General features: G+C 45.5%; 1 protein-coding gene and 1 pseudogene across 1 annotated transcript; both read right to left on the bottom strand.

Annotated features, from left to right (window-relative positions):
* Positions 1–500: 500 nt before the first annotated feature.
* Positions 501–27,508, bottom strand: Lcmt1 (leucine carboxyl methyltransferase 1). Its single transcript, XM_090357868.1, has 11 exons — positions 27,267–27,508; positions 17,430–17,521; positions 16,049–16,170; positions 13,804–13,880; positions 12,452–12,513; positions 9,554–9,656; positions 8,681–8,801; positions 7,200–7,301; positions 5,200–5,291; positions 3,564–3,661; positions 501–685 (listed from the first exon to the last, which is right to left on the bottom strand). The coding sequence occupies exons 1-11, from the start codon at positions 27,377–27,379 to the stop codon at positions 663–665; spliced, it is 1,005 nt and encodes a 334-aa protein (XP_090213994.1). The 5' UTR covers positions 27,380–27,508; the 3' UTR covers positions 501–662.
* LOC150046145 (eukaryotic peptide chain release factor subunit 1 pseudogene) lies at positions 1,957–3,496 on the bottom strand (annotated as a pseudogene).

Here is a 27,508-nt window from a genome sequence, read left to right as displayed (position 1 = left end):
CAGAAAAAAAACGGAGTGGCACTGTGGCTCAAGTGGTAGAACACTAGTGTTGAGCACAGAGAGGCTCAGGGACAGAGCCAGGGCTCAGCTTTCAAGCCCCAGGACCAAAAACAAAACAAACAAAAAACAGCAAAGGGGCCAGGAGTTTGGCCTAGTGGTAGAGTGCTTGCCCCCTAGCATGCACAAAGACCCAGGTTCGATTCCTCGGTATCACATACATAGAAAAAGCTGGAAGTGGTGCTGAGGCTCAAGTGGTAGAGCTCTAGCCTTGAGAAAGTCCAAGGACAGTGCTCAGGCCCTGAGCTCAAGCCCAGGACTGGCAAAACAAACAAACAAACAAAACAAAACAAAAAAAAACAGCAAAAAGGTGGACTGTAGGTGTAGCTAAAACTGGTATAGCACCAGGTAAGTAACCAAGCTGACTTGAGTTCAAACCCAAGTACCACCACACACACACACACACACAATGGCATCAAAACAACAGGAATCCAACCCATAGGCAATTGGCAAATGAGATTTATTGAAACAATGATACGTCAACAGGAGCTGAGGATGCTTAGACGGTGGGAGGCGACTAGGGGAACTCGGCCTGCCCGTCCAAGGAAACCCAGCTCAGCTCGCAAGAGGCCTCAGCTTCCAGTTCAGCACAAGCCGTCAACAGATCAGCAGGTTATCTCCTTCAATCCTGAGAGGTGGAGGAGACACAAGGCGGTCAGAGGCTCAGCAGAGAGCAGAGACACACACAGAGGGGAGTTGTGGCACTGCCCCTCTGCTGAGACTCCACAGAGGAAGTGGCCACAAGATCCGGTTTAACAGCACTGAGAGAGCTGGGTACCAGTGACTCACCCCTATAAATCCTAGCTACTCAGGAGGCTGAGATCTGAGGATCACAGTTCAAAGCCAGCCCATGCCAGAAAGTCTGTGAGACTCTTTATCTCCAAGTAACCAGCAAAAGGCTGGACATGGAGGTATGGCACAAGTGGTAGAGCACCAGCCTTGAGTGAAAATGCCAAGAAAGAGTACAAGGCCCTGAGTTCAAGCCCCCCACCCCTGCTTTTTTTTTCTATTTAAATTGCAGGCTTTATTTCTCCCAATCCCAGCAATGGCACAAAAGCCCCATCATATCCATACCCAAGTGGTTTCTAGTAGGCTAAGATTATGGGGACCTTTGTCAAACCAAGTGATACAAAGGGCTCCCAAAGGTCAGGCACCAATGTGCCTGTCAAACAGACAGAAGTAAACAGTGTGCTGGCCCCAGTGCTTCATCAATTGGATTTTGCAATGCAACCTGCATCCTTGAAACGACAGTCCAGAGTCGGAGGTAGTTGTGAGGGAGTGAAGTTGAAACCGCTTCCTATTTAGCTCACCCTTACAACATTAAACAGAGACCAAGAGAGAAATGGTTCCAACATTTGACCACATGCATTTTTTCTTATGCAGTCTAAGCTGAGAATGCCATGTAAATGGATTACTACAAAATGCAGCCATTTAATTTTCCTCCGATCAAAATAACCAGCATGATCTTACTTATATTAACTTTTGAAGGTTTACAGCAGGTATTTTTTTTTCGGACTTTCTCAAGGTTAGAGCTCTACCACTTGAGCCTCAGCACCATTTCCAGCTTTTTTCTATGTATGTGGTACCGAGGAATTGAACCCGGGTCTTTGTGCATGCTAGGCAAGCACTCTACCACTAGGCCAAACTCCCGGCCCAGGTAAAGTATTTTTGCTTCTATGTATGAAGGTGAAAAAAAAATCTTTTTTTTTTTTTCATAAAATACAAGAGCAACCAATTTCACCATCGAGTAAAAGTAAAAACTGGGGTTCTTTTTTTTTTAATTAGTCCAAAGTGGAATTTAGGAACTTAATTGTAGGCTGTTGTGCTGACACCATGACAAAAACCAAAGTGTAGGGTTGGGTCTGGTTTTGTTTCAGTTTTCTTTTCCGTATCCATTGCTCATGGATTAAGTTCTGGAAACGTTCCAATTGTAAGGCAGGGATCTGTTTGGATTCCATCACGGGTATGCTCTTTGGGTTGAATGCTGGAGGGTGAGGCACGTTTTGTAGGACCCATGTCATCAAGGTCAAAAAATTCATTGTCTCCTCCTTGGTATTCCATTCCCTGGAAATCTACTCGGTACCACAAGATACCTCCAATTCCACCAAATCCTTTCACAAACTGACAATTTCTAATGTAGCTCCAAATTCCAAGGGGGGCATGCTCTCAATCAGCTCATGTTCTTGTCCTGTCTCTTTGTCTGTGAAATGAGATTTATCCTTCTCTTGTTCTGGAGTCAAATATAGAATTTTCTCCTCTCTGTGCCTTGGCAATGAAGAATGTATCTCATTATATCCAGATTTTCATAGACTATTAGAATCTCTACAGCTCCCACTGCCAACGCTGTTAGTGTATCTTCAACTCCAAAGCAGTACTTGCTGGTGTCCTGGCTAATTTCATCTAAGTATCGTCCTATTAAGTTCTTCTCTTGAATGAATTTCACGTTGGAGAGGACTTCAGGAGATAACACAATAGCTTGGTTGAATTCATTTTCACCAGCATAGGATGTATCAACTAATTTTAAAACCTTTGATTGCAACCTCTGATCAAACATATCAGATTGACTTAGTTCAGTTTTGAAGTCAGCTGATCCAGCTAAAACAAAACCAGACACACTCACTTTGTCCCCAGAAATAAACAGCTGCACAGCAGTCTTTGCTACTTTCCAAACATAATGATGTCGCTTTTCCATTCTTAAACGGGCAAATCGTAAGGCTGACTGACCTCCTCTTTGGTGTTTTTTTGGGAGATCCACAGTGAATTTGTGTAGGACTTCTCTTGTGTGCCAAAAAGAGCACCACTGCCATCTATTACAATGAAGCCAAACTTGCTGTCATCTGAAATTCCTCTGTACGGAATTTGTTGTCACACAAATACAATGACGTATTAATTGGTTTGAAAGGTTCAAAGTCAGTGTTGACTTTCTTTTCCTTTCCTTCTTCTGTTACAATTGTTCCACAGTAAACAACCAGACCATTTGGAGGGAATTTGTTATAAAGTTTGAGTCTCTGTTGTGCAGATGTAATGGCTCCCAGGACTGAAAGGCAGTTTACTCGTGACTTAATGTTAGATGCAGTTCCAAATTCATCTGCTAACATTTTTGCTCTTGGTGAAATCTGGTCTTTGGGAGGAATGATCAATGGTATCAGGCTGGTGCCATTGCAACTCTCGCCCTCAAGTCAGAGGCTACTGCCCCGAGGTCCAGAAGGCGGGAGTTGGCTAGTGCCTGGGTCTCCCAATCCCATCATGTGGCATGTGGGCAGTCATCCTGAGGGGTCCGGGATCCAAGAGGGCACAGGGGATCAAGCCCCTTTTTAACCAACACTTATACACACACACACACACAGAGTTTCCCTGACCTCTGTGCTACACACTGAGAAGATGGAACTGAATCCCAGGACTACACCCGTGTTCCACATACACAGTGCCTTCCCGGCATGCCTCCTGTCCTTTGAGAGGGAAGCAACCCATGGCTGGCTCACAGCAGCAGAGGGTGGACCACCTACCAAGTTCCTGTCCTCCTTTGGTGGCCCAGCACAGACAGTAATGCTTCATGAGCTGCTCCAGGAGCTCCATTTCATCCAGGAATTCCAGGGACTCTATTCTGTGCAGGAAATCAAACATAACATCAGTTTAAAAAAATGGAACTGGGTGGAGCCAGGAGTGTAGCCTAGTGGTAAAGTGCTTGCCTAGCATGCATGAAGTCCTGGGTTTGATTCCTCTATATCACATACACAGAAAAAGACAGAAGTGGTGCTGTGGCTCAAGTGGCAGAGTGCTAGCCTTGAGCAGAAAATGTCCAAGGACAGTGCCCAGGCCCTGAGTTCAAGCCCCAAGACTGATGAAAAAAAAATGAAGGAGGTTTCCATCTATAGAACACTGGACAAGGAGGAGGGTGCATGACCTAGTAGGTAGAAAAAAAAACCTGCTATGAAATGAAATAGCAATGCATGGTGTGATAGGTTTAATGTGTGTGTGTGTGTGTGTGTGTGTGTGTATGTACTGGGGATTGAAATTAGTCCTTCTCAAACTCTACCACTTGTGCAACACCTCCATTTCTAGCTTTTTGCCAATTACCTGGAGATGAGAGTCACTGAGATTTGTCTGCCAGGCTAGCTTGGAACCATGATCTCAGACTGTAGGCCTAGCCACTGGAGTGTGGCTTATCTGTAGTGACTAGAAAATAACAGCTGAGTGTAATATCATACAGCTGTAATCCAGCACTCGGAAAGTGAAGGCAGAAGGATCCTGGACCAGCCTGGTTTACACAGTCAAATCACGTTCCTAACAAACAACAGCAACAAAAAAAGCCAGATTCCAGGGGCCCACGCCTGTAATCCTAGCTACTCAGGAGGGAGATCTGAAAATTGAAGTTTGAAGCCAACCTGGGCAGGAAAGTCCAGGAGACTCTTCCATTTAACAACCCCCGAAAGTTGGAAGTTGGAGCTCAAGCTCAAGTGGTAGAGAGCTAGCCTGGAGCAAAAAAGCTAAGGGACAGCACAGAACCCAGGCCCTGAGTTCAAACAAGGCCAGTACATGTGGTGTGTGGTATAAATAAATTGATTCAAAAAACACAAGTCTACATCTGAGTGTTTATCTGTACAGGCACAGGAAGAAGGGTACTTTAACTTGTTTTTATTATTTCTCACTTTTTATTTATTAAATTCTTTCTTGCCAGTAACGGGGCTTGAACTCAGGGCCTGGGTACTGTCCTTGAGCCTTTTCACTCAAGTCTACTGCTCTAGAACTAGTGACTAGTATACAGCTCCACTTCTGGCTTTTTGTTGATAAAACTGGAGATAAGAGTCTGGTGGGCTTTCTACCTGGGCTAGCTTCCAACCTCAGTCCTCAGATCTCAGCCTCCTGAGTAGGCAGGATTAAAGGCATGAGCCACCTGTACCTGGCTTCATCTGGGAGACTCATATCTCCAAATCATCTCACAGGAAGCTAGAAGTGGAGGTGAGGCTCAGAAGAAGTAGAACATCATCATTGCGAGAAAAAAAGTTCAGGGGCAGAGTTCAGGTCCCAAGTTCAAGCCCCAGTATGTACGTGTACACACACACACACACACAGAGCTGTGTTTCACACAGAAGGACCCAGACTCAAGCCTGAGCCTGCTCATCACGCCCCCATACCTCGTACCTGTTCACCTCGGCGCGGGGCAGCCTGCTGTAAAGCTCCATCATGTCTAGGGCGGATGCTGTCTCCCACCCGTTCAGCAGGAGGCGCTCTTTCTGAAAGGCAGTGAAGAGAACTGCAGGGCTGCACATGAACATTTACTCCTGGTTCCAAAGCCTATCCTGCGCCCTCCTGTCTTTCTCCTTCCCTTCTGCCCATTTTTTTTCTGTATTGAACATGAATTGTATCACGAGGGGAAGATTTCCTGAAGTATATTTAAAGAACAACTCAAGAGGACACTTCTCCCAGAGCTACAGTTTTGTCATTTTGTTCGTTTGTCAATCCTGGGGCTTGAAGTCTGGGCCTGGGCTCTGTCCCTTTTGCTCAAGGCTAGCGCTCTACCACTTGAGCCATGGCTCCACTTCCGGTTTTCTGGTGGTTAGAGATAAGAGTCTTAAGGAACTTCCTGCTCCAGGCTGGCTTTGAACCATGATCCTCAGATGTCAGCCTCCTCAGTAGTTAGGATTATAGGTATGAGCCACCTGGTGCCCAGTGAGGTGTTTTGGTTTTTGGTTTTTAAAATACAGGTTTAAAGAGCTATCAGTGACATACAAATAACCTCTAATGACTCTCGGGATGGATCCTCATTCCAGCATTTCATTCATAAAAAGTGCTGAGACTTTTTGGTGAGTGCCAGTACTGAGACCTGAACTCGGGACCTTGCACTCTTGCTTAAGTGTTTTCACTGAAGGCTAGCACTCTATCACTTGAGCCACGACTCCACTTTGGACTTTTTTTGCTGGTTAATTGGCAATAAAAGCCTCTAAAGACTTTTCTGCCTGGGCTGGCTTGGAACTATGATCCTCAGACCTCAGTTTCCTGAGTGGCTAGGATTATAGGCATGAGTCATAGTACACAGCTTATAAAAGTGTTTTTAAAGAACAGAGGAAAACTGTGGGGTTTGGGAAGATATGGAATTACTGTGAACTTTGCCAGGGTAAAAATGAGAATGAAGTTATCGTAGAGGGAGGAAAGCCCTTACAGGGACCACAGTCACAGTTTGGGTACACTCATACAGGCTGGGATTTATCTGAAATATTCTGCAGGGGCCACCTGAGACAATATTGACAGAATGTTAGTAATTGCTCAAGCTGGCTGATGGGATATGGGTGCTACCTGTACTTCATTCTTAAACCTTTATGTTTAAAGTTTTTCATTTAGCACGAGTGGCTCACACCCAAGTAATCCTAGCTACTCAGAACACTGAGATCTGAGGATCAAGGTTTGAAGCCAACCTAGGAAGATCCTGTGCAGAAAAGTCCATGAGACTTATTATGTCCATTTAACCAACAAAAAGCCAGAAGTACAGGGATGACCCAAGAATCAATCACCAGCTTTGGTAAAAAACAAAACCTGAGGGACAGTGCCCAGGCCTTAAGGTCAAGCCATAGGAGTGGAACTCTGTATTAACAATTAGATTTGCAGGGCTAGGATGTAGCTCAGTAGCAACACACTTCCCTATCAAGTACAACATCCTGGGTTCCGTGGCCAGCACTGAAAAGAAAAGAAATTTAAAGAAAAAAAACCTGCAGCCAAGCATTAGTGGCTCACACCTGTAATCCTAGCTAATCAAGAAGCTGAGATCTGAGGATCACAGTTCAAAGCCAGCCTGGGCAAGAAAAGTCCATGAGTCTATTACTGGCCAATTAACCAGCAGAAAAAAAAGAAAAAGAAAAAAAGCCAGAAGTAGAGCTGGGGTTCGAGTGGTAAGAGTGCTAGTCTTGAGCAAATAAATAAACAAATAAAATAACAAACAAACAAGCTCAGGGACAGCACCCAGACCCCTGAGTTCACCTCAGGACTAGTAATAATGATGAAGATGATGAATGTGAGAGATGTGCATGACAGGGGTGCAGGGAAGGTAGATATGCTTTTCCTTGGAGGAAGAGCCCCTCACATCATCATGTCACCTGCCAGGGATCAAGGCCCTTCCGGGCTGGCCTTCCTGGTCCCCACTCTCTGACCTGGGACTCTAATGACTTGCAGGTTTCCACTCCTGCCAGGTCGCACTGCCGTCTCCGAAGGTTTTCAATCATGATCTGCCCAAACCGATCATCCATGTTCACCTGGAGAACAAGAAGCTACGTCAGACGTCACGGGGCACATCGGCTTCTTAAATACTCAAGACTGCAACACCACCTGCCATCCTGAGATCTGAGGATTGCAGTAGGATGCCAGCCCGGGCAGGAGAATCCATGAGATTCTTCTCTCTAATCAACCAGCAAAAGCCAGAAGTGGAGCTGTGGTTCAAGTCGTAGAATGGCTAGCCTTGAGTGAAAGAAGCTCAGGGGCAGCACCTAGGACTTAAGTTCAAGCTCCAAAACTACCACAAAACCAAACTAACCAAAAAAAACCCCAAAAAACCCGTACAGAACAGTGCCTGGCACGGAATAGACAAAAGAAGAAAAATCTAATCATCATTCTCATCCTAAACTATTAAGAAATAACAAAAGACAGTACGGGATGTGGAAGCACGGGTTGTGTGGTTGCTGACGTCTTTGTTCTGGCTAGGAAACTACTGATAAGTTGCATGTCTCCTGACGAGGGGCGGGGTGGGAGCCAGGCCAGGTGAGGAACAGCTGTGGTCAGCACACTGCAAACCCGCTCCCTGCCAGCTGGCCCAGCACTCCCATAGGAGGCAGGACATGTGTGTGTTTGCAGGGCATGCTGGAACTATGTGGACAGAGGGGTCCTAGTCCCAGGGGTACATGCCATATACAAAGGAAGGGGCCTAAGATGTGTGCCCACCTGAAGGGAAGGCAGAGGCCAGCACTGACTGACGGCATCGCTTTCCCAGGATGAGGGAAGGGAGTCCTGGCAAGACTCTCAGTGAAAAGAGGAAGGAAGGTTGGGAGCCAGTAGCTCAACCCTATAATCCTGCCCACTCCAGGAGGCTAAGATCTTGAGGATCACAGACTGAAGTTAGCTCTGGCAAGAAAAGCCCGTGAGACTCGTATCTCCAATGAACTACAAAAGGTCAGTAAGAGAGCTGTGGCTCAAGTGGTAGAGCGCCAGCCTTGGGCACAGAAGTCCAGGAACAGTGCCCAGGCCCAGAGTTCAAGTCCCAGGACCAGGAGAGAGAGGGGGGGGGGGAGAGAGAAGAATGAGAGGAAAGAGAAGGAGGAAAGAAGAGAATGAAAGAGAAAGAAAAGCCAGGAGTCTGGCCCTGGACAGGAAAAGAAACTAATGTGTACCCATAGATCTATTTATAATGACAATACATGAGTCAAGTCTTTTTATTCCTGTTACCAGTACTGAAATCACCAGAAAACCAGAAGTGGTACTGTGGCTTGAAGTAGTAGAGTGCTATCCTTGAGCAAAAAGAGCTCAGGGACAGCACCTGCGGCACTGAGTTCAAGCCTTATGACTAACAAAAATCAACAATAAAGAGAGGTTTCTGCCTGGAACCCCTGAGCAGGCTCCATCTCTACTGTGTTTCTCTTACCTGTTCATAGTTTATGAACATGGCCGTCTCAAAACTATTAGCTGCCCATTTGATGAGGTTTGCCGACTGCTCCGGGGTCATGTAAACCAGCACACATTCAGTTATCAGGAGTGTTGGCAATCTTAAAGAAAACAGACCAACAAAAGGCATACAAAATGTGTTTTCACCAAGTCAGGATCCTTGACTTACACACAGGTTGTATTTGGTTTCTAGCAGGTTGTCCTGTAGAGAGACTTAGCATAACACAGTACCAACCCACATGTGATCCAAGGGCACAACTATCACATTCAGAAGTGAAAAATGGTGAGCAAAGCACCTTGACATGAGCTAAACGCACACAGTGACCATAGGAAGGGATACAGGTCTCCCCTGCTGTGCCTGGCCAATGACCAAAACACGAGGCAAGCAGCTCAGAAATCACTCACCCACTGCCCTCGTTCTCTTGCTGGCCTCAGAAACCTAGCTGAATAAAGTCAAGGCAGCCTGGTGGAGGGAAGAGAATGAGGCATCCCAGCTGAATGTCCTAAGCTCCCCCACCAATATCAGCTATTCCTGGCCCCCCAGAAGAAAAGCCATCTGGCTTAACCCCCAGCGCAAACTGCTAACTCACAGAATCCTGAACAACTATATAATGAGTTGTTTCAAACCACAGCATTTGGAGTGCTCAGAGGTGATTGGTTCAGAGATGAAATACAGACATTACATTTAAGAGGACCCAATTCTTCCTATAAAAGCTTTCACCATGCAGTAAGACATGACAACATTTTTAAAACAAATGTGGAACTTGGTAAGAGGCTGAGCCATTGGCCAGTCATACTGCATAGCTAGCAGCAACTCACAGGTGCATAAGAGGTTTAAAAAAAAAAATCTCACTGTGTATTCATGTTACATTTCTTTAGTTTCTCTTCTAGCTCTGGTAGGTCCCGGAGGTCGGCCCCAATAATGGCATATCTCTTTGAATCCAGCATGTGTCCATCTGCAAGTACAAGAAGAGGTTATCATTTCAGTAGAAATCTTTTCAGGAAAAGGGCCACAGAGTGAGGGGGGTGTTGCTTTCTCAAATTAAAGTAAGGGTCTTAGCTGGACATTGGTGGCTCACCCTATAATCCTAGCTACTCGGGAAACTGAGATCTGAGGACTGCACTTCAAAGCTAGCCCAGCAGGAAAGTCTGTGAGACCCTTATCTCCAATTAACCACCAAAAGCCTTGAGAAGTTGAACACAAAACCTCAGCAACAGTGCCTAAGCCCTGACTTCAAGCTCCCATGCCAGCACCAAAAAAAATAAATATATATAATATGTATATATAAACAAATGAAGTAAAAAGTTAAAAAATACATGCTCACTGTTTAAAAAAAAAAAGTCAGGTAATAGCCAGGTACCAGTGGCTCATACCTGTAATACTGGCTATTTAGGAGACTGAGACCTGAGGATCAAGGATGAAAACCAGACTGGACAGGACAATCTTTGAGACTCTTACCTCCAATTAACCAGCAAAAATCTCAAGTGGTAAATTACCAGCCTTGAGCAAAAAAAAAAAGCTCAGGAACAGCACAGAGGCCTTGAATTCAAGCCCCTGTAATGACACTTACATGCACTCATGGATGTATGTGCGCGCGCGCACACACACACACACACACACACAATACCACTGACCCAGACCGAATCCCATCCCCCCACTCCTTGCATCTCCAATGACATGTGAGTGGTCTTAAGGATTACAAAGTGTTCTTTTCAGACCATAAACTTTCCCAGGACACTTCACTCAAGAATAATAAGCTAGCCTGCGGTGACCTTCTGGACTAGACAAGAGATGAATTTGTCCCTCTGTCCACCCCTTGTTTCATTTGAGCTCTAGGTACAGAGCATTGAATCAGCTCTGAGAACGCAATGAACAGGCACACAGCTGCTGAGCTGGTATGGTGGGGGCTTGCCTGTCATTCCAGTGCTCAGAAAGAGGCAGGAGAATCCTGAGTTTGGCTTTACAGAGATGGCCTAGGCTACAAAGCCAAGACTCTGTCTCAAAAATGAGAAAAAGAAAAGAAAATACATAGTCTTTGCCCTCGTGGGTCTGCAACCCAGCAGGAAGAAGGAAGTTGAACCAGCTCATGTGTGGAGAAGCAACAGGAAGAGTACATCATAAGGCTGAGGGGAGGTGGTTAGTGGCTGAGCTGAAAGCCAGGCAATGAGAAGGAGTCTATTCAGCAGCGAGGAGAGAATGGAAAGCACGCGTGTGTATATGGTACATGAGGACAGTAGTGAGTGAAAGAGTTCAGGGGCAGCTCAGGCCCTGAATTCAACCAACCAACCAAAAAAAAAAAATGTGTTTCTGTAAAGTAAAGGAAAAGGAAGCCATGCAATTAATGAACAAAATAAACGAAACAGAAATGTATGCTAGAGTCCCATTGACAAGGCCAGAGACCATTACACTGATGCTCACAGTCATATAAATTGTTCAGATAACAGGAGACGGGGCACTTTAGCCCATCAGACCAGTGTTCAATGTGCAAGCCCAGGATGGGGGCAGAAATGGCAAATTCTTACCAACTCTACTAAAGACAGAAATACAAAAGAAACTCAAAAGCAGTTTGACAGTTGCTATTAAAATTCATAAGGCACCAATTCATTGAACAGGCAATTTCTGAAAATATGCATATACACATATTTTTCTGCAATGTTACTTGAGAGAAAAACCATAAAAAGGCAACAATTTAAATGGCCATTAGTAGAAAACCGATTAAATATAATGAAATTTCCAGGAAAAGAAGTACTGTAAAGACATTAGCAAGAATGAGTGGCTCTATATACTTTGACATGAGAGATGGTTATGGTTTATCAGGACATGGAAGGAGCAAGTTACCAAACAGTCTATAAATTATTCACTGTTTATCAAAACTTACATACAAGAGCTGGGCGCTGGTGGCTTAAACCTGTCATCCTAGCTACTCAGGAGGCTGAGATCTGAGGATCACAGCTCAAAGCCAGCCTCAGCAGGAAAGTCTGATACTCTTATCTCCAATGAACCACCAGAAAACCAGAAGTGGTGCTGTGGCTCAAAGTGGTAGAGTACTACCTTGAGCTGAACAGCTCAGGAATAGTGACCAGGCCAAGTTCAAGCCTCATGACAGACAAAAAAAAAAAAAAAAGAAAAGAAAAAGAAAAAAAGAGAGAAAAGAAGAAAACATGAGGGCCTGAGTATGTAAGTCCCAGTATTGCACATACTCATACATGCAAAAGATTCACGATTACAGACATCCAGGAAGAATCATTTGGAAACTACTGTTAAACTCCATGAGCTGGTGGTGGCTCACCCCTATAATGCCAGAGGATTACAATCCTCTAGTATACATGTTAAAGAATATACAGATTCATCATTCTTCTTTATGGTACCATAATCCTAGAAGATCTGAGAACTGCAGTTCAAAGCCAGCCTGGGCAGGAAAGTGCATGAGACTCTTATCTCCAATTAAACCCCAGAAAACTGTAAATGGAACTGTGGCTCAAAGTGGTAGAGTGCTATTCTTCAATACAAAAGCTCAAGGGCAGCCCTCCAGGTCATGAGTTCAAGCCCCATGACTGAAAAAACAAAATTTCAATTAAAAAAAAAAAACAACACAAAAACAACTCCTTCATGGTAAGCATGATATGAATGTAGAAGCATTCACTGTGTAAAAGAAAAGAAAGAGCATGTATATGATCACTTAAAAGAAAAGGAACAACATATATATGATCTGTCCCCAGGCGCCTTGCTCACTGGATGGGGGATACTTGCCCAGCTGCAGAGTGGCATCTGAATTCAGGTCTATAATGGGTTTGGACAGGAGAGGCTTGTTTCTATGGGAGACAGAAAAGAAGAAGTGTTAGTGACTCATTGAAGTGTTAGTGACTCTCTATCTTATGGGCGGCCCAAATGCAGGTGCCACTCTAGACAGGGCCATGTTGTGACTAAGTGAGTGACCTTCATGCCTTGAGCTCGGAAGTTTTACAGAGTCTAGATTTTTCTCAGATTTTAAACTACTTACGTAGACCTGACCAGCCAAGAAGCCCTAATCTGACATGCCATTAAAAAAAAAAAAATGTTTCAGAATCTGGGCTGGGAGCGTGGTCTAGTGGCAGCATGCTTGTCTAGCATGCATGAAGCCCTGGTTCCCTTCCTCAGTACCACATAAGCAAAAAAAGGCTGAAAGCGGTGCTGTGACTCAAGTGCTAGACTGCTATCCTTGAGCATGAAGAAGCTCTGGGACAGTGCTCAGGACCTAAGTTCAAGCCCTAATACTGGAAAAAAAATTTTTTTAAGTTTCGAAGTCTAGAACATTTAGGATTTCAAGTTTGGGATTTAGGGCAGTTCTACCATTACCAATTGGTGCTGTTCTAAGCCAGCAGCCATTCCCAAAGGCCTTCCTCTCACAGAGAAAATAATCCAGTACCCAGGACTCAGAGTGAGTCAGTGCAGTGGGTCAGCGCTGGGCATCCAATCACACACTGATCATGAACTAACTCAATTTTGAGAGAGCCAGGAAGACTTTTCCAAATGGGAAAAATGCTGTCAAGGTATCTGTAATTTCTTGTTTATGCTTCCACAAAAGCCCAGAGACTGCTATTCTTTACCACATGTCAACACAAGAACTGACTCTGAAAAATTTAGTAGGTAGGCACAGGTGACTCATGCCTATCATAACTACTGAGGAGGGGCCAAGACCTGGGAATCACAGTTGAAAGCCAGCCTGGGCAGGAAAAGTCTGTGAGACTCCTTATCTCCAATTAACCATGAGAATGGGAGTGCGAGGTGAAAGCTGGAAGTAGAGCTCAAGTGGTAGAGTGCTGGCTTTGAGCAAAAATTCTAACAGAGAGTATCTAAGCCTTGAGTTCAAACACTAATACTGGCACCAAAAAAAATAAATAAGAATAAATGACATAAATGGACAGTAACAAAGCTCTAATGTGCACTGAAAGCTGCATTAACAAGTTGGATTGAGAGGCCTAAGGCACCAAAGAAGTGGAAAGGGAGTTAGGGAAAACATCCTTCCTCTCCCCAAAAAACTGAGGTCTATAGCATCTGCCCTATCAGGCAGAGAGCTGGTTCTCGGGTCCCCAGACTCCTACTTCCGGCATAGCTGCACTTACTTGATGTTGTGTAGCTTTCTCGTGACTATCGCTGGAAAGTCGACTTCAAAATATTTGCTTGGGAGAAGCTCTTCATCCTGGAGAAATAAACAAAATCGTTTCTGCACTCACACATTCATGACTCATCACCATGTAGCAAGCACTTACAGCTAAATGGGGACAGGGATAGGAGTGTGGCCTAGTGGTAGAGTTCTTGCCTAGCATGCCATGAAGCCCTTGGGCTCAATTCCTCAGTATCACATACACGCATAAAGTCAAAGTGGTGTTGTGGCTCAAGTGGCAGCAGAGTGCTAGCCTTGAGCAAAAGAAGCTCAAGGACAGTGCTCAGGCCCTGAATTCAAGCCCTAGGACTAGGAAAAAAAAAAAAAAAAAAGGATGACCGAGTAGAGGGACGGGGGTGTGCTGAGGGGGGAGGCACACTGTGTTCTCCTAAAAAGCAGCTTGCAGAGATCTACAGAAGATGATACATGTGAGTTCTGGCCAACAGACTTTTGGGGCATTTCTTTTTGCCAGTCCTGGGGCTTGAACTCAGGGCCTGAGCACTGTCCCTGAGCTTCTTTTTGCAAAAGGCTGGTGCTCTACTACTTGACCCACAGCGCCATTTCTAGCTTTTTCTGCTTATGTGGTATGGAGGAATTGAACTCAGGGCTTCATGCATGCCAGGCAAGCACTCTGCCACCAAGCCACCTCCCCAACCCAGCAGTTTTTGAATGAAACAATTACATCGTCATGAGGAGCCGGGCGTGGTGGCTCACTCCTGTTATCCCAGCTGCTCAGGAGGCTGAGATCTAAGGATCCAGGTTTGAAGCCAGCCCAGGCAGGAAAAGTCTGTGAAACTTTTTTTTTTTTTTTTTTTTGCCAGTCCTGGGCTTGGGCTCAGGGCTTGAGCACTGTCCTTGGACTTTCTCAAGGCTAGCACTCTACCACTTGAGCCTCAGCACCACTTCTGGTTTTTCTGCTATGTATGTGGTACCGAGGAATCGAACCTGGGTCTTCATGCACGCTAGGCAAGCACTCTACCACTAGGCCAAACTCCCGGCTCCAAGTCTGTGAAACTCTTATCTCCAGTAAACAACTAAAAAGCTGGACTGGTATTATGACTCAAGTGGTAGAACAGTATCAAGGAACAGTATCTAAGTCCTGAGTTCAAGCCCCAGACCTGGCACAAACACACACACACAAAAGAAACCAAAAACAGGTCTTAGGCCTTATATAGTACCTGCTGCTTTCTCACACCACAATTCTGGAAGCTTCCTTACAAACCCAAACAGGTCTACAGACAAAGGGAGGTCGCCAAAGAAACCTCCATGAATAGCTATTAGGGGTAGTGAGCAAAGATGAAGGGATTTAAGCACTGGATGAGCTGATTCTATGTGTCCCCCCATCTGGCCCCATTACCTCCACCTGCGAAGACCCCCCCACCCCCAGAACTCTCAGACATGTTCATGAGGTTCTGTACTAGAAGGTTCTCACACATGTTCATTATCGCATCCTGAAAGAATGCAGAGGCAAGCAAGGAACAAGGAGGCCCCAGTGTGTCACGTAGGAGAAAGGCCAGCAGTCCTGGAGACAAAGCCCTTATCGGGGAGCTGAATAGTGATGCAATAGCTACAGGGTCAGGCTATGTCCATACATTCTCTCATTTATTTTGGCCTGCACCTGCCAGGAATCTGGGGAGAGGCCCCCTCACTCCTGCCACATGACTGACCTCTCAGAAAAATCTGCACAAGCCTACAAAAAAAAAAAAAATGAAAGCACATCAGGAAGGTAGGGGAGAGGGAAGCAGAGGAAGGGGGGGCCAGAGAGAGAGAAGGGGAGGGGGAGGCCACAGGGAGAGGGAGACACTGGAGAGAGGTCTAGAGGGGTGAGGACAGGGGTGAGGGACAGGCTGATACATCACTCATGGTCAAGTCATGTCTTTTTCAATTCTGTATCAGGTAAAGATTCCTCCCCCCCCCCCACTTTTTTTGTCTGTCTTAGGGCTTGAATTCAAGGCCTGGGCTCTATCCCTAAAGCTTTCTTGTTAAAGGCTAGCACTTTACCGCTTGGAGGCACAGCTCTACTTCTGGTTTTCTAGTGGTTCATTGGAGATAAGAGTATCAGATTTTCCTGCACAGGCTGGCTCTGAACAGCGATCCTTAGATCTCAGCCTCTTGAGTAACGTGAGCCATCAGCGATGAGCTGGGAGTAAAGATCTCCACAAATCCCAGGAGAATGAATGACAAGGAAGACAAGGACAGTTTACCTTCAGTTTCCAGAAAGTGGTATCCATTCCAGCCCCAAGGTTGAGAATCTGACAGTGACATTCTGTTTTCTGGAGAAAAGCCTTTACGAGCTGACGGACGCCATGGACACGAGCAAAATAGCCTGCAGGAGAGCCAGAGAAAGAAGCTAGGCACTCTCCTTGCACAGTGCACCCCATCGGAATCAGGGGTCCCCCTCATCAGCCTGAAGAGCAGAGAGAGCACAGAGAGGTAAGGTAACCCCTTCTCATCTCATGAAGCCAGTTGACATTTCTTTGCAGTATTCTCATAGGAACCCTGCTTAGGGGTTAACTGACTCTGCTGGGTGCTGGTGGCTCACACCTGTAATTCTAGCTACTCAGGCTGAGATCTAAGGATCATGGGTCATAGACAGCATAGGCATAAAAGTCCAGAGACTCTTATCTCCAGTTAGCCATCCAAAGTGGCTCAAGTGGTGCTTTGAGACAAAAGCTCAGGGACAGCGCCTAGGCCTAGAGTTGAAGCCCCAAGATTAGGGGAAAAAGAGGGGGGGGAAGGGAGGGGTACCAGACAGAGTAATATAATTAAATTAAATTTCAATAGCATAACATTTTTCATCACTAGATCAACAGACATTAGCACACTTTGAAAATTTCATTGTCTACCACATGGATGAGGATATTGGGAAATATAATGTTTCCTACTGTGTTGAAAGATTCTGATTGTATTCCCCCAACTACTCTGCCTCCCTTTAAGAAAAAGAGATCCATCTCCTTCTTTAAAAAGAAAGAAAGAAAGAAAGAAAGAAAGAAAGAAAGAGAAAAACAGTTTATTTTTTTTTACCAGGCACCAGTGGCTCACATTTATCATCCTAGCTACTTAGAAGGCTAAAATTTGAGGATTGTGGTTCAAAGCCAGCCCAGACTAGAAAGTCTGAGAGACTCTTATCTCCAATTCAATCACAGAAAAAGCTGGAAGTATCTTGGTGGCTTAAGTGATAGAGTGCTAGCCTTGGGCAAAAGGAACTCAGGCCCCAACTAGCAAAAATCAATCAATAAAATCATGATGATTCTGTCCTTTTTTTCTTGATGCATGGTGTATTCATGTTTATGTCTTGGAGAGAGTAAGGAGAAGGAAAATACAGAACTCGAGGAGAAAGAAAAAAGTGCAGCAGTAGAGCTCACGGGATAGGATGAAGATGAACTATATAGCTTGTGGGTGGAGATGGGAGGGAGGGACTGGGAGAGGGGGAGGAAGGGAAGACAGTTATTACCTGACTCATGTCATTGTTAACCCTCTGTACATCACCTGTAGAGTAACAATGAAGGAAAAACCAAAAAACAGATGCCTGAGAACTTGGGCCACTGGGAGATGAAGAGATGGCGGGAGGGGCCGGTCACTTGCCTCTGTTGATTTCAGGGGCCTTCCTCTCCTTACATAGTCTCACAAGGTGTTGGATGTAGGGGTCTTGCCAGTAGCCAATGCTTACTGCAAACCTGAAGGGTTGGAAGAATGGGCAGGTGAGTGACAGACAGGAGAATGTTGGGACCCAGGGCCCACCATTCAGCCCCCCAGGAACCAGGCTGAGAATCCGGAGGACACGCACACACAGTACTGCAGGCCACCTTTAACCAGCTGCATCCGTCCACATTAAACCTCTCCCTGTATTTCCCAATCATCATTTTTCACCTCTCCTCCTCATATTGCTCATTTCTCCCCCAGGACCCCCAAAGAGCAAATCATGTCACTTCACACTTCATGGAGAAGATCTGTTATCACTCAGCATATGACCTCCCGAGCTACTCATATGGCTCTATTGAGACCTGCGTTCTGTGTCCAGAGGGAAACCTCAAAAATACAAGCAGGCATCACTAGTTGCCACCTGAGTGTTTTTCCTAACTCTGTACTGTCCACTCATCATTACACTTCCCCTGAGATCGTGGGGGGTGGGTGATCCATAAACAGAAGACACTATAGTAGCCTATGTCCTCTCTATTCAGGCCTGCACTACCGTAGCCACATCCCAAGTGTTTTGAAGCTGGGAGCTGATGCCCCGATTTTCCCTGGCAGCCTTTTGGTAATCATGAGGAGCCAGGCTTCATAACTAGAGCCTGGATCCCCAAGGCCATTCTCATCCACACGGGCCTATAGCCTGCTCTACCTCACAATGTACTTGTGAGCTAATACCCTCAATCAGACTTTAGTTCCTTGCAATAAATGCACCGTATCGCCACATCTCCATCCCCTGACAATTAAGCTGACGTTCAAGACGTGTGTGTGCAATGTCTCTCAGCTGGATTCTGAGCTCCCAGAAGCAGGCTCTACACCCTTCCTTTTCTTTTTATCTACCAAAGCTTTCTTCTGCCACAGCAGGCACTGGCTCTTGCGGTCTCTCTCGATATCTGCATATTGAGCCACACATAAGGAATGTCATAGGTTTAGCTGCATATTGTAACAACAGTACAGAGATGACACTAACCATTAGATGAGACTTGCTATAGAAGTCCAGGCCTTCCAAAGAAAACAGCACCTCCAAAGACTTTTGTAAGCTGGGCACCAGTGGCTTATGCCTGTAATCCTAGCTACTCAGGAGGCTGAGATCTGAGGATCACAGTTCAAACCCAACTGGGGCAGTAAAGTCTGTGAGAGTTTTAGCTCCAATGAATTACCAGAAAACCTCAACTGGTGCTATGGTTCAAAATGGTAGATAGCTGAGATCTGAGAAACGTGGTTCAAAGCCTGTAAGACTCTTATCTCCAATTAACCACCAGAAAACTGAAAGTGGCATTGTGGCTCAAGGAGGAGGGCAGTAGCCTTGAGCTGAAAAGCTCAGAGACAGCGCCCAGATCCAGAGTTCAAGCCCCAAGTGGTAGAGTGCTAATCTTGAGCACAAAAACTCAGGTACAGCACCTAGGCCCTAAGTTCAAAGAGTTTTGTAGCAGTAAGGGTCTGTGTATCTATAATGATACATTTCTAGTGAGTGGTGCCCCATGAATACCATAAAATCAAGTTGTGTACAAATCTGCATTTAAAAAATAGGAAAGAAAATATGATGGAGAAAGAGTAAACAATAAAAAAGCATCATGACACAGTAAGGGTTAAGACAGTTTCTGGAAGTCTTGTTTCCAGGTGTGCGTTTGGAGTCTAGCTCAAGGGAGTTTTCTCTCTTTGGGGTTTAAAGGCAACTCCTAGCACCACCTAGTGGTAAACACTGCCTCTGCAAGTGAGCCAACATGACTCTAGGCTGGTATAGAAGAGAATTCTCTCATCTATGAATGAGTTAAACAGAATCTCACAATGTGTGGCCAGGCATCATGGCCAAGATCAAAGGGTTTATTACAACACTGTCAGGAAGAGGAAGGAAGAGAGGGCTGTCTGGCACCACTGACGCCAGTTCTGAAGAGAGGTGAACATCAAGTTTCAGGATTTATAGGCTACCAACTGGAGATGAAGTCAACAAATTACAGCATGTCCGTACGGTGAAATAAATGCTAACCAGTTATTTGAGACCTAAGCTAGAGACACAGCCATTTTCCTTGGCAAAATGTTCATGTATACAGTCAAGAGAAACAACTAGAAGCTGAATGTCAGGGGCTTACTCCCGTAACCTCAGGAGGCTGAGATCTGAGGATTGTGGTTCAGAGGCAACCCAGGCAGGAAAGTCTATGAGACTCTTATTTCCAATGAGCCACTGAAAGCTGGAAGTGGAGGTGTGGTAAAGTCAAGTAGTAAAGTCCCAGCCTGGAGTGAGAAAAGCTAAAGGACAGTGTCCAGGCTCTGAAGTCAAGCCCCAGTACCAGCACACATACACACATAAAACCCAGAACCTCATTTCCTAACATCATGTTTAAAACACACAAAGAATCAAGACTTTATGTATTCAATCCCTTATTTATTCCCATTTCCAGCCATCTGTTTAATGTACTGAAATCATTCAATCAGCACACCATCACTTTTTCAAAAATAACACCCAAGGCGGGCTGCTTTCCTTAATATTTTCTTCTAAAACTATTGAGATAACTGAAATGTAAAATGTCAGTCTGGGAACCACCTAAAATCACCTCACTGCTCTAAGAAACACACCTACTCATTCACAAAATGGACAATAAGGATTTGCTAATGCCAGCTTTAACCTCAGCTCCTTAAAAAAGAGGTGTAAAAGTTCTTCCTATGGGCTCCTTCTAGCCCAGAAACCAGGCCACAGCTTCATGTTCTGTTCTCAGAGACCCTGAGTCCAGGGACTTACTGTGGGCCAGGCCCAATGCACAGAGTTCAGGTCTACTAGTGTGTAGACCTATCCTTAATAAAATTTCAAGTTTACTGTTTGTAGTCTGTAAGATCTTATTACCTCCAATTTTAACTTTCCTGCTGTCCTTTTAGTTTCATCTTTAGCTTTCATTCTGGATTGGGGGTGGGGGGCAGTCCTGGGCTTGAACTCAAGGCCTGGGGGCTATCCCTGAGTCTCTTTGTGCTCAAGACTAATGCTCTACCACTTGAGCCAGGTCCAACTTTTTCTGTATATGGGATACCTAGGAATCAAACCTAGGGCTTAATGCATGCTAGGTAAGCACTCTACCACTAAGCCACATCCCTAGCCCCCGGATTCTTTTATTCTAGGTTTACAAATGGGAACCAGGAAGCAAATCTTACAAGTAGCTGACTGGGTACTTATGTAGGACCTGCATTCCTTGCCCCTCCCATGAGGTCTGAGTCCATCTGCTGGACCTGACAGGTTGAACCACTCACAAACTGGGCTCCACACCTAGATGGGAAAGACTCTTGCATAGCAGCCTCCTCAAAATGACTAATAGTTCTATCTTCCGGCTTCTCCAAACATCTAATTGCCTCCAGAGAACTAATATGATCTAAAACTACTGTCCTAAATGACCTCGAAGATGTGGAACACTATTTACCAGAGACTTGGAAGAGTGTGGGGGTAAAGGCTAGACAGAGACAGGAGAATTAATCCCTATAGGTACAGTGGGCTAGAGAGAATAACTTCTAATATCCTGTGGCATGGTGGGATAGCCATAGGGGTTGTCAACAAATTCTTTGAATATTTAAAAGTGGCTAGTAAGCCAGGTGCCGGTGGCTCATGCCTATAATCCTAACCACTCAGGAGGCTGAGATCTGAGGATCATGGTTCAAACATCAGCCCAAGCAGAAAAGTCTCTAGGAGACTCTTTTATCCAATTAACCACTCAAAAACAGGAAGTGGTGCTGTGGCTCAGTGGTAGAGTGGGTGGCCTTGAGTACAAAGAGGCTCAGAGATAGTACCCAGGCCCTGAGTTCAAACCCCATAACTGGCAAAAATAAAAAGAAAGAAAAGTGCCTAGTAAAGAGGATTTGAATAGTCTCAATAGAAAGAAATAATAAATGTCTGAGGTGATACACATGTCAATTATCCTGATCAGATCACAACACACACACACACACAGAAATGTCTCACTGTACCCCCAAATTGTGTACAATTGCCATGTGTCAAAATATACCAAATAGACCAGTACTGGTGGCTCACACCTGTAAGCCTAGCTATTCAGGAGGCTAAGATCTGAGAACTGAAGTTGGAAAATAGCTAGGGTAGCAAATCTCTGAGACTCTTTTCTCTTATGTACTACACATAATTTATACTTTGTCTATTTGTATGTATGTGTGCCAGTACAGAACTGGAACTCAGGGCCTCACACCCTTGCTTAGCTTTTTCTGCTCAAAGATGGCACTCTTTCATTGAGCCACAGCTCTACTTATGGTTCTAGTTGGAGATAGAGTCACATGGACTTTCCTACCCTGGCTGGCTTTGAACTGCCATCCTTGGATCCCAGACTTCTGAGTAGCTAGGATTATAAGTATGAATCACCAGCACCTGGCTACAGCCACTTTTAAATATTCAAGGAGTTGTTGACAACCCTAACCATCCTATGATGCCACAAAGTACTCTCTGGAAAAACAAACAAACAAACAAACAAAAAAAAACCTCAAGGCTGTCAAAAGGAAGCCCCTGAGCAGGACCAGGTCTCCAGCCTCTGAGGAAGAACAGGAACCTAACCCTAGAAACAGGGGGTTCATGCTGACCACTTCTCCAGTTAGGTGATTTTTCATTACCCTAGCCCTCAGGTAGGGTTGAATTGGACTCCACTGCAAAAGCTGTTAGTGATTAAAATCTGTTTATAACACACTGACATCAGGCATTATTATTTTTGACAAGAGACACAACTTGGATAGACCTCAGAAAAAGTGTTGAATTTTTAAAAGTAAAAATAATAATAATAGGCTGGAAATGTGGCTTAGTGGTAGAGCATGCATGAGGCCCTGGGTTCAATTCCTCAGAACCACATAAACAGAAAAAGCCAGAAGTGGTGCTGTGACTCAAGTGGTACAGTGCTAGCCTTAAGCACAGAAAAGCTCAGGGACAGTGCCACAGCCCTGAGTTCAAGCCCCAGGACTGACACACACACACACATACACATACACACATACACCACAAAGGAATATGTACTATATGATTCAATTTATATGATACTCAAAAATAGGCAAATCTAACCAAGAGTAGTCAAAATCAGAAATTGGATAATATTAGGTTGGTAAATGGACCCTTATTACAAAAATGTATTTAGAAAACTTCCTGGAGTTTTTTATTTTTATTTTTTGCCAGTCCTGAGCTTGAGCTCAGGGCCTGAGCACTATCCTTGGACTTTCTCGAGACTAGAGCTCTACCACTTGAACCTCAGCACCACTTCTGGCTTTTTTTTTGTATGTATGTGATACCAAGGAATCAAAACCGGGTCTTCGTGCATGCTAGGCAAGCACTCTACTACTAGGCCAAACTCCTGGCCCACTTCCTAGAGTTTTAACAATATCTTACTTATTGTTTGGGACAGTGGCACATAATTGGTACAATTATCTCATTCATCAATGCAAATCTCCATCCCCACCTTTCTCCCTATTTCTCTTGAATAACCTGGGAAAATTCTGGAAGAAAAACAAGAGAGAAAGAAAGAGAGACCGGAGCAAATATTTCAAGTGCCCTACTGTCCGTCATAGGGCTTGACTCAGAATCTGGGCATTGGTCCTTAACATTTTTTTGCACAAGGCTAGCACTCTACAACTTAAGTCAGGGCTCCACTTCTGGTTTTTTGTTTGTTTGGGGTTTTTTTATGGTTAATTGGAGGAAAGGGTCTCATGAACTTTTCTGTTCAGGCTGGCTTCCAACTGCGATCCTCAAATCTCAGCCTCCACAGTAGCTAGGATTAAAGGCCTGCTAGCACCCCTGGCTTCCCTGAGCTGTTTTTGCTCAAGGCTAATGCTCCAATCCATTTCAGCCAAGGTTCCACAACAGGCTTTTCGGTGGTTAATTGGAGATAGAGTCTCATGAACTTCAAACCCAACTGTGATCCCCAGATCTCAGCCTCCTGAGTAGCTAGGATTACAGGGAAGAGCCACCAGCACCTGGATCTATCACAGTCTGTTTTGTGATCCTATAACAAAAGACCTGAAACAAAATAATTCATCAAACATAGAAACGCATTTCCTCATAGTTCTGGAAGCTGAGAAAACCAAGATGAGGGCTTGGAAAGGATTTCTTGATGTATCTGCTCATGGCAGCAGAGTGAAGGTAAAAAAAGAGCAACTCTACTTGGATCAACCTTTCTGTTAGCGATGCTAACCCACTCAAGACAGCAAAGGTCTTATGATCCACCATATCCCAAAAGGCCTTGCTTACCAACAGGTGCCTCAGAGATTCAATTTCTAATACTTGAACTTGAGCAGTTGGGGGAGACATACTCAGACTGCAGCACATTCTAACACCCACCCATCCCTTCTTCCTAAGACAGGTACAATTTGTTTGATCCTAGTCCAAGCCAATGAGAACTTCTTCTCTACTTGCTTTCCTGGTGGAAAGAGACAGGCTCAAAACATGATTTGTTATTATTCCTTCCTTTTCCTCTTCCTTTCTGCAACATAGCTGTTCCAACGGACTAGGGAAATTCTGAGGCTCTCTACTGCAAACATGTCATTGTATACAAACTCTGAGAAGTAAGCTATGGGAGTTCTGTCTCAATGCGCAGCTAAGTCGCTCCATGAATCAGTGATTTCCATTATCAACATGAACAAAAGCAATCACAACCTACAAGTAAAGGAAGACACACAAACTGGAATCTCAGGACATATCAGAACTTAGTATATAATACAAGTCGTCTTTCATCAATCAATATGCAGAGATAGACAAGAATGACTGCAGACAGCCAGGCATGGATAGCTCACACCTCAAATCCTAGCTACTCAGGAGGCTGAGATCTAGGGATCACAGTTGGGTTTGAAATCCATGAGACTCTATCTCCAATTAACCACCAAAAAGCCAGACGTGGGGCCTTGGCTCAAGTGGATTGAAGTACTACCTTTGAGCAAAAACAACCCAGGGAAGCCAGGGGCTAGCAGGCCTATAATCCTAGCTACTCAGGAGGCTGAGATCTGAGGATCACAGTGAGAAGTCTATGAGAAGCTTATCGTCAATTAATCATAAAAAAATCAAGGAATGGAGCTCTGACTCGATAGAGTGCTAGCCTTGAGCACAAAAGCCCATAGTTCAGACCCCAGGATAGGCAAAAATAAATAAATAAATAAACTCAGGGACAGCACCCAGGTTCCAGGTCCTGAGATCAAGTTCCAGGACTAACACCGAAAAGAAAAAGAAAGAAAGAAAGAAAAGGAAGGGAAGGAAGGCATCTTCCATAACTTATTCCTGGACTAGTTGTGTATGTTCATTTATCTTCAACAGAACATTCTACTTCCAAAGTGGCATATCTTCTCAGGGGACGGAAAAACAGTTTCTGCCATGAAACGATTTCAGATCAAAATCTCTACCTTCCTCTGGGGTACACAGCCATAAAGATGCAATCAGAAAGGCCCTGGGCTGCAGCCTACAGGAGAAATCTTGACTTCACCTTCTGGTGACCTTATAACCTGCTTACACATGGAGGGAGATATGTCAAGTTGGCTGCGAAATCAGATTAAGTTCTGTCATTTCCACAGTGTGGGGGGGGGGGGTTCGACCTTAATAAGTCCTGGTAATGTAGAGAGCTCAGAAGCAGTAAACCAGAAAGCCAGAACTGGAAGATCTCTTCATAAACTGGAACGTTTGCATTTAGTTCCTCAGATGACATACAGCATCTATGGACTTGCTGCTCATGGGAGAGATAACCAGGAAGCAATGGAGTGTGTGTGTGTGTGTGTGTGTTGGGGCTTGAACTCAGGGCCTGAGCGCTGTCCTTAAACTTCTTTTGCTCAAGGATAGCCCAGTACCCTTTGAACCACAGCTCCCCTTCTGGACTTTTAGTAGCTTATTGGAGATAAGAGTCTCACAGACTTTCCTGCCCAGCCTGGCTTCAAATTGCAATCGTTGGACCTCAGCCTCCAGTGTAGCTAGGCTTACAGGTCTGAGGCTTACAGATATGGACACCTGGCTCATAATGGATTTCTTAGATCTGTCTGGGCTGCTGACTGTAGAGAAGACACCCGGAATGCTGGGAGCACACCAACAGGCCCTGATCTGTGCGTGTCAAAGGCATTTCTCTGAATCTCCACTGAAGAATGCCTGTCACCTGACTGTCATCCTCCCCCCCACCCCCCTACATCCCCCAACCCCCCCACCCCCGCTCCCCAAGCATCACAGCTAGCAAGCTTCCATGTCGCTGCCTCCCTCCATGGCCCTAGTATTTCAACAGAAAAAGCGCACTGATCCAGTAAAAACACATGGCAATATTCTCCATCTCTCATTTAAGAGCAAGAAAAGTCTGGTGCCAATGGCTCACACCTGTAATCCTAACTACTCAGAAGATGGAGATCTAAAGATCCCAATTTGAAGCCAGCCCATACAGAAAAGTCTTCCTGACACTTTAATCTCCAATTAACCACCCAAAAAAAGCAAGAAGTGGGACCATGGTTCAAGAGGTAGAATGAGGGCCAGGAGTTTTGCCTAGAGGTAGAGTGCTTGCCTAGCATGCACGAAGACCCGGGTTCGATTCCTCAATACCACATATGTAGGGAAAAGCTGGAAGTGGTGCTGAGGCTCAAGTGACAGAGCTCTAGTCTTGGAAAAAAACCCAAGGATAGTACTCAGGCCGTGAGCTCAAGCCCAGGACTAGCAAAAAAAAAAAAATAGGGAGAATGATCACCCTAAGCAAAAAAAAAAAGCTCAGGGACAGAGTTACACACACCACACACATACAGACACACACACACATCAGATCTTGAGTTCAAGCCCACACACATGAGCAAGCATTCTCCTGCTCATGGGAGAGATAACCAGGAAGCACCTAGCCTCACAGACTCCTTTCTCCTACTCTTCACGTGCTCACACACTCTGGCACTGCCTTTCTGCAATAGGTCCAGCCAGCTTCCAGTCTCAGGACCTCTGCACTCTATGTTCTCTGCCTGGGACCCAGTTAAACAGATCTATAGACAGAGTTGCTTGCTCCCTTCAAGTGTCTCCTCTGAATTTAGCATCAAGTGAGGCCTTCCCTGAACACCACAATTCCTACCAACAGACCATCCATCTGCCATGCCAGGTGTTTTGTGTCCTGGCTATGTCTACCACTGGAGTATGTGGTTAGGAAGAACTCAGTCTACTGGGTTCACTTCTGCATGGGCAGTGTCTGGGTCAGCGCTTCCATAAACAAAGCAAACACTCCATAAAGAATTATGGTTGATCTCGGAAGTGGCTCACACCACCTGTCATCCTAGGTTCTCAGGAGACTTGAGATCTAAGGATCTCAGCTCAAAGCCAATCCGAGAGGAAAAGTCTCTGAGACTCTCTCATCTCCAATTCACCAAAGCCAGAAAAGGGTGTGGGGGTGTGGGGGGGGGGCGGGACTCCAGTGGTAGAGCACCAGCCTAGAAGAACAACAACAACAAAAAAAAGCTTTGGAACAGCGCTCTGAGTTCAGGCCCCAAGACTGGCACAAAAGAAAAAGAAAAAAGTGCCCTTCTCACAACCCAGTAAGGGTGTGGGTACTTTGCGCATGCATCGTGCTCGCCTCTCGCAAGCAGGCTAAGCACGCCTGCCTGGCTCTGGCCTCGCTCTCTAGCTCAGCAATAGCTACTTCAATCAAGGGGGCCCCGAATTAAGGACGGCTCTCCCACGTGGGAAGTTAGGTCCGCACGGCTCTGTCGGGCCCAGCCTCCCCCTTCCCCGCGTCCCCCCGACCTCAGGGTGCCGCCCCCCGCCCCCACCCCGGCCCGCACCTCTTGCACAGGGAAGCATCCTCGCAGGTGCCGCGCACGCCCTCGTCATCCACATCGCAGCTCGACGTGGAGGAAGAGGAGGCGAAAGAGGCCTCCCTCAGTCTACCGGCCATGGGCTTGAAGATTCCGGGGTGCCGTACCCACGAGGGACATGGAAGCGAGTTCCCCCACAGGTGGCCGAGGAAGGAGCGAGGAGACACACAAGAGGGGCCGGGCGAAACCCGGCTCAGCTGGCGCGGCTC

Source organism: Megascapheus bottae, chromosome 25 (genome assembly GCF_031878675.1).
Source record: "Megascapheus bottae isolate mThoBot1 chromosome 25, mThoBot2.hap1, whole genome shotgun sequence".
Lineage (NCBI taxonomy): Eukaryota > Metazoa > Chordata > Mammalia > Rodentia > Geomyidae > Megascapheus > Megascapheus bottae.
The sequence above is the reverse complement of the archived record's forward strand: the minus strand, read 5'-3'. Positions and strand labels throughout refer to the sequence as shown.